The sequence below is a fragment of the Pteropus alecto genome, unplaced genomic scaffold (assembly GCF_000325575.1).
Source record: "Pteropus alecto unplaced genomic scaffold, ASM32557v1 scaffold161, whole genome shotgun sequence".
Taxonomy (NCBI): domain Eukaryota; kingdom Metazoa; phylum Chordata; class Mammalia; order Chiroptera; family Pteropodidae; genus Pteropus; species Pteropus alecto.
Window position 1 is genome coordinate 3,888,200 of NW_006432943.1, and position 6,968 is coordinate 3,895,167.

General features: G+C 33.3%; 1 protein-coding gene and 1 non-coding gene across 5 annotated transcripts in view; both read right to left on the reverse strand.

The window, feature by feature from the left end:
- LOC102893883 (vesicle-associated membrane protein 711-like) overlaps positions 1-6,968 on the reverse strand; it is a 28,004-nt gene that overhangs the window by 14,691 nt on the left and 6,345 nt on the right. For 2 of the 4 annotated variants that reach the window (XR_003045031.1, XM_015586040.2), the window contains 3 exons: positions 4,628-4,724; positions 3,655-3,753; positions 17-104 (listed from right to left, as the gene is read on the reverse strand). Coding sequence is in view for 3 of the 4 variants with exons in the window: in XM_015586040.2 (XP_015441526.1) it covers positions 45-104; positions 3,655-3,753; positions 4,628-4,724 (256 nt within the window). In the remaining variant the exon portion in view is untranslated. The remainder of the gene's footprint in view (positions 1-16; positions 105-3,654; positions 3,754-4,627; positions 4,725-6,968) is intronic. The other 2 variants (XM_015586039.2, XM_015586038.2) reach the window with 1 other exon arrangement.
- Positions 2,292-2,397, reverse strand: LOC112476368. Its single transcript, XR_003045041.1, has one exon. It is a non-coding gene; the product is annotated as a U6 spliceosomal RNA (small nuclear RNA).

Sequence of the window (6,968 nt, forward strand, 5' to 3'; positions counted from 1 at the left end):
TGTTGCAGATGCTCACCTTGGGTGGGAAGGAACTGCTATCAGTCTCAAGGACCTGTAGGTGTCCTCCAGCCAACAGCCAGCAAAAAGCTGCATCCCTGATGCAGCTATAAGAAAAAAAAATTTAATTTTAAGAGTTTATTTGAGTAAGAATTGATGCAGCACCAAACCAGAAGTGGTTAGAAGTGCTTCTAGGAAATGAATTCTGCAACAATCCAAATAAGCCTGGAAGCAGATTCTTCCCTAGAGCTTCCAGGTGAGAACATGGCCTGGCTGACACACTGACTGCAGTCTTGAGAGATCCTGAGTGGAGAACCCAGTTGAGCCATGCCTTGATTCCTAACCCACAAGAACTGTGCGATAATAAATATGTGCTGTTTTGTGGTAATTTGTCATACATAAATAAAAAACTAATACAGGTATACTTAAAATATTACAGAAAAGTTCAAATATATACAAAAGCAGAGTGAATAGTATAATGAACTCCTATGTACTAATTAGATAGTTTCAGAAATTATCAATGCCAATCATGTTTCATCTATGCTACTACCAACCACCCCTTTCTCAAATGTATTATTTTAAAGCAAATCCCAGATATTCTTTTAGTCTGTAAATGCTTCAGTTGGTATCTCTAGAAGATATGGCTTCATTTTTTCTTAAAAACAAAACTACAACATCATTACCACAACTAAAAAAATTCCTTAATATCATCAAATAACCAGTTTGCGTAGAAATTTATCAAAAACAAATCATAGTTTTAGTTGTTTTGTTGAATCAGGATACAAAGTCTACATACTGATGTCTTAAGTCTCTTTTAATCAATAGGTTCTCTTTAACTGCCCCACTTCCACAATTTATTTGTTGAAGAAATTGGGTCATTTGTCTAATAGAGTTTCTCATTTTCTAGATTTTGCTGATTGCATTGCTGTGCTATCATTTAACGTGGTCATTGATCCACTTCCTGTAAACTGGTACTTACATCTAAAGGTTCAGTCATAATCAGGTTTGATGTCTTGGGTAAGCATAGCTCAGATGTGTGCTGTATATTACTCGTTTAGTGACATCAGGAAACACGTTAACTGCTGGTCGATTGTCTCCCTTACTGTGACCTTAGGAATGGGTTTAGGTGTTTTGAGCCCATTTCATCCATTATGAAGTTTCACATCAGCTTTTCACTTCATTTTTTGTCAGTCATTAATGGTGATTGCCTACAACCATTATTTCATTAGGGATTGCAAAACAGTGATATTTATTACCTCTTCTTTATTTATTAGCTGGAATACTTCTATAAAAACAACAACAAAAAATCTTTTCTCAATCAACTATTTGGTTCCTTTGAGGGATAGTTCATATAGGAAATTAGAATAAATGCCTGACCCATTCATTTGTTGGTTTTCAGAGTGATGAGGTATCTTTCAAAGTTGACTAAGAAGACATTCTCCCCACCCCTTTTGCAGTATCTAGGGACTCTTGAATTTAATATATTTGATGTGTTACAATCCACTGCAGTTATTATACTTTTTGATATTCAAATTATTCCATCACTGGCCAGTGGCAGTCTCTTCAGGTTGGCTCCTAAAGTCTTTTGACATGCGTACCATAAACTTGGATAGCTTTCTTGTTTCTGGTATGACAAAATGCTTCTGACATATATTTTCTGTCTCATATAAGGAATTAGGTTCCTTTTAGTGTAAAATGGTATTTAGAAACTATAATCTATACACTGAAGGGTATGCTGTTACTGGATTGGCCATTGTTCTTGGGTTTTTTAGTGGATATGCTAGGAAATACTTTTTTTTTCTTTTGTTAACGAATTTTATTGTTTGGTATGTTAAAGAGTAAGGACAATGCTGTAATTTTTTAAGCTTACTTTAATGATTTATACATTTTTTTAAGTTTATTACTTACTTATTAAATTTTATTTTATTATTAGTTTCACGTATAAAGTACATTGGTTAGACATTTACATAGTTTATGAAATGACCCCCAATTACTCTTTCTCTTCTCTGGCTCTACACCTAGCCATTTTATTACTACTGACTGCATTCTCTATGCTGTGCTCCCCATCCCCGTAACCATCAATCTATCAACTACTAATTTCTACTTGTTTAACCCTTCACCCCTTTCTCCCAGCTCCCCAACCCTCCTCCCCTCTGGCAGATTGCCTTCTGTATTTGTGAATCTGTTTTAGTTTGTTCTTTTTGCTCCTTAGATTCCATATATAAGTGAAATCATATGGTATTTATCTTTCTGTCTGGCTTATTTCACTGAGCATAACCTTTAGGTTGGTCCGTAAGAACATGGAATGCTTCATGAATTTGTGTGTCATCTTTGCGCAGGGGCCATACTAATCTTCTCTGTGTCGTTCCAATTTTAGTATATGTGTCCTGAAGTCAGCACGGAAATATTTTTTTTTAAAGAGAAAATATACCATGTGGTACATTTTCAATTACATATTTTTTATATTAATTTTCAATTAAAATTTAGGTTATAAGGTTTTACTTAATTCTTTGACTTTATAACTATTATTGTATATGGTGTACGAAGGTGGTCCAGTTTTTTTTTTGCATGTATTTGTCCAATTTTTCTGCACCATTTATTGAAGAGACTGTCTTTACCCCATTGTATATTCTTGCCTCCTTTGTCATATATTAAGTGACGTATAGGTATGGATTTATTTCTGGGCTCTCTATTCTGTTCTATTGATCAATTCATAATATTTATTTGAGTCCTTTTTTTCATTAGGGTGTGATCTCACTAGGAATACCCAATCAAATTACTGTGTTTTAAAGTCACTTGAAATAAATTTTCATTGTCTTTTAAGCCATTATCAACTCAATACACAGTTTTTTTTTTTTTGCTTTGAGTTTTAGGGATTAATTTGTAAAATTAAAAAATTATTATGATAAAATATACATAACAAAATTTATAATTTTAATGATTTTTCTAACTGTATAGTTCAGTGGCAGTAAGTATATTCACACTGTTGTGCAACCATCACCGCCATCCATATCCAGAATTTTTTTCATGTCTCCAAACTGAAACTCTACCCATTAAATAACTCCTCCTCTTCTGTTCCCACTAGGCTCTGGCAACCACCATTCTATTTTCTATAGATCTGACTACTTTAGGTAGGTACCTTATATAAGTGGAATTGCACAATATTTGTCATTTTGTGACTGTCTTATTTCACTTAGCAGGGACTATGTTTTAAATATTTAATAGTATTTTTAAATTATGTAAAATATATACATGGTTCCCAAGTCAAATTTGTAAAACACATTTCATTCAGAGAGGTCTGTTTTCTATTCCTGTCCCCCAACCCCTACACAGGCAAAATTTTTGCTTTATCCTTCTCTTGCACTCCTCCCCCCACTTTTTTTCCTGTAAGCAAACAAATATATACATTTGCATTTATTCCCTATTTCTTAAATGCTTGCATATAAGAATGGTAAATAAATAATAGTATACCATACAAATTTTCACTAGCTTGCTTTATTCACTTATCAATGTATCATGGATATCATTACTTATCATCATATAGAGATAGAAGTTCTCAGTTCTTATTCATCTTTATAGCTCTTAACTCATAATTCCCCTCTGAATTGTAAGCTGTAATACTAACAACGTTTAGGAATATAGTTGGAGGTTACATACCATATACTTTCCTAATACTTGTTGAAAATCTGCAACTGCATTTGAAGGAAAAAACGGATCTTGTGACTTCAAAGGATTTCTCAGAAAAGTATCACTAACCTGGGAAAATGAATGAAAAGATTTAAGCTATGCAGATAATTTGAACTGGGGAATTACAGAGTGCATGTTTATTTGAAGCAGCCTGGCAGAAACCTGAAATAAAAGAAACCAGAACATTTCTAGGTTTGTAGTGGCAGGGTGTCCTTTCTATTTAAAGATGCAGTATTTATGAAAACTGCTTGCCCAGTCTTCTCCACTGCTGCAGTACAGATTACATCCTCATACCATGAGACTGCAGGTGCTACCTTAATTCTTTAGTATGTGTGAGGACTTGCAAGGAAGAGCAGATGTTCACCACTCGCAGACAAGGAAAGACAGGAGTCTGTGATAATTTTTCGAAATTAACGCTTATTTCCCCTCCTACCCCTATCCTCAAAATCCATTCAGTAATAACAAAACAATCCCAACTAAATGTCATGATATTATTTTTCAAACCCTAGGGTTGCACTGGACATTTCAAAGTCTGAAGAAAGAATTCTGACAATTGTTTGTATTTAAATGTTGTATTTCCCAGAAGTAGTGGGAAAAATTATGTAGTTAGCAATTCTGTCATCTGGTTTTGAAAAGGTGGTGAACTTGGGATGTTCTGTCATAATGGCAAAGAAAAAAAAAATTAGAGTATATTCAATTTAAATGGCTAACAGTGTTTAGCATCTAGACTCTAACTAGCATCTAGACTCTAACAATAGTCTAGGCCTACCTGTAGAGTGACAATATTAGGCCTAATAATCCTTGATTCTATATATGTTACAGTTTGAGTTGTGTTAATAAAAGAAGTTGGTTACACTAAACAAATGAAATATATGCATGATTCATTAATGTGACTGGAGAATAACTATTGGTAATTATTAAAGTAGTATAAGAAATTACTTACACTTTTAAGAAATGCAGATGGTGTTACAGTATCCAAGGCATTATCTGAGGCACATAGGTAAGTGATTCCATCGATAAAGAGACTATGATAGATAAAGCTTTGAAAAGAATACATTAATTTACATAATATCGAAGACATTAGGTACACATGCAGAGAATTTAATTTTGTTTTCACACTCTCATTAATAGCATAAAAGCTATATAACTTATAATCAGATTAGAATCTTTCATATATTAAAAAATTAAATTGTGTTCAATAAAAAACTATAAACTTTGAATATGTATTTAAAATAAACTGTATAAATAAAAACAAGTTACAAGAAAGAAAACTCTGAAATAGGTCAGACAGAGAAAGAGAAATACCATATGATTTCACTTATATGCAGAATATAAGGAGCAAAAGGAACAAACTCATCAAAAACAGACTCACAAATATAGAGGACAGTTTGGTGATGGGTAGAGGGAAGTGGGGTTTGGGATCTGGGAGAATGAGGTGAAGGGTTAAAGAAATACAAATTAGTAGGTGATAGATGGTCACAGGGATGGGGAGCACGGCATAGGGAATGCAGTTAGCATTAATATTTGGCTAGGTGGAAAACCAGAGGAGAAAAGGAGCAATTAGGGGGATTGTTTTATAAACTATGTAAATGTCTAACTAATGTTCTGTATACTTGAAATTAATAAAAAAAAAAAAAAGAGAAAACTCTAATAACCTAATAAATATGTATATTTGAAATGGCTTTGATAAAACTCACTTATATTCCAAAACTGAATCAAGATTCTGATCAAACAGAAAATGTTATGTTCATTAATTTTTACTATCCCTATATTTTAAAGTAGACATATTCAATTTTGGCGCTTCTTGGCTTTCTATCACACAATAGATTAGAATTTAAAAGCTGTAAACTGCCAATACCAAATATTCTGGAAAACAGGATGAGTTGGGGAGGAGGAATTAAACTCCCTTATAGCATGCTAAAGTATACCTTGTCCTGACCACTTCGACTTCTAGACCATTAATGCCTTCTCAGTGTCACATATTAGGAGGCTAGATGAGTCCTGGAAAATGCCTCCATCTTTACTGCCCAACAACCCAGAACACCTAGGGATATGGCAACAAAAATAGTTGCTTGGTGCTAGGCTTCAATCTAGTTATTCTGAACACTATATCTAAATGGTGAAAAGGCACTAGACCTAGTCAAATGCTAAACTGGATATGTATGAGAATGAGAAATCTCTGAAAAAGGTAGAAAAGATAATTCTAGAGGCAGAAAATTTAAAGTATGTGCCCTATCAATATAAATAGAGGGCAGTTTGGTGATGGGTATTCATATCATATCACAAATACAATATGCTATGAATATTCATAATGATGACATTGATTCATACACAAAATCCCCAAATGGAAAATATTTTTATTTCTAAGTTGGGAGGAGTGTTTGCTGAAAAAGAGTTGCTAATTATACTACCTCTCTGAAAGTTGTATATATGATTTGAATGTGAAAGGAGATATTTTAAATTTATGCTTACTACGTAATTAGTGAGTAACATCCAGAAACCATCTTTAAATGTTAAAAAACTTGAATACCTGATATCTAGCACATACTGTCAACTGACAAAAAGAAGGTGGAAAAAAGTATGTCTGATGTCCTACCGTTTATCTGTATCATTCTCATATACTACCATAAGGAAGTACAAATATATGTATGTGTCTCATATAGAAAAAAAGAAAAAGAAAATGATATACTAAAAACTTATTCAAAATGGTTACCTATATAAGGGGAGAAAGAGTATAGTGTGAACAGGAAAGAAATGAAAATTAGACTTCTCGAAGGAAATGTGTTTTGTAGATTTGACTTTGGAATCATGTAAATGTTTTGCATAATTATAAAATTTCATTAAATGAAATTTCAGGAGTACAATCCTTAAAAAAAAAATGAAAACAATGAACTTAACTTTATATGAATTAATTCTAGCAAGAGATGACGTGGTGTGGTTCCTATGGTATTGGTGGAGGTGATCACACTCTGGATATATTTGAAAGGTAAAGGTAAACAGAATTTGCTGATGGATGAGATTTGAATGTAAGAGACACAAGTCAAGGATCATAAAAATTTTAGGCTTGAGGAACTGGAAAGTTGATGTGTGGAAGGCTGCAGGAGGAGGCTTGGTTTTGGATACAAGTTTGAGATGCCTATCAGACAGCCAACAGAGATATTGAATGGGCAGCAGTGTATACGAGTTTGGAGTTCAGGGAAGAGGTCCTCGAAAGATTGAAATTAGGATGTACAATACAGGTAAGCATATTGTAGATGGGGAAAGTGTCTATTTTTGAAATCATT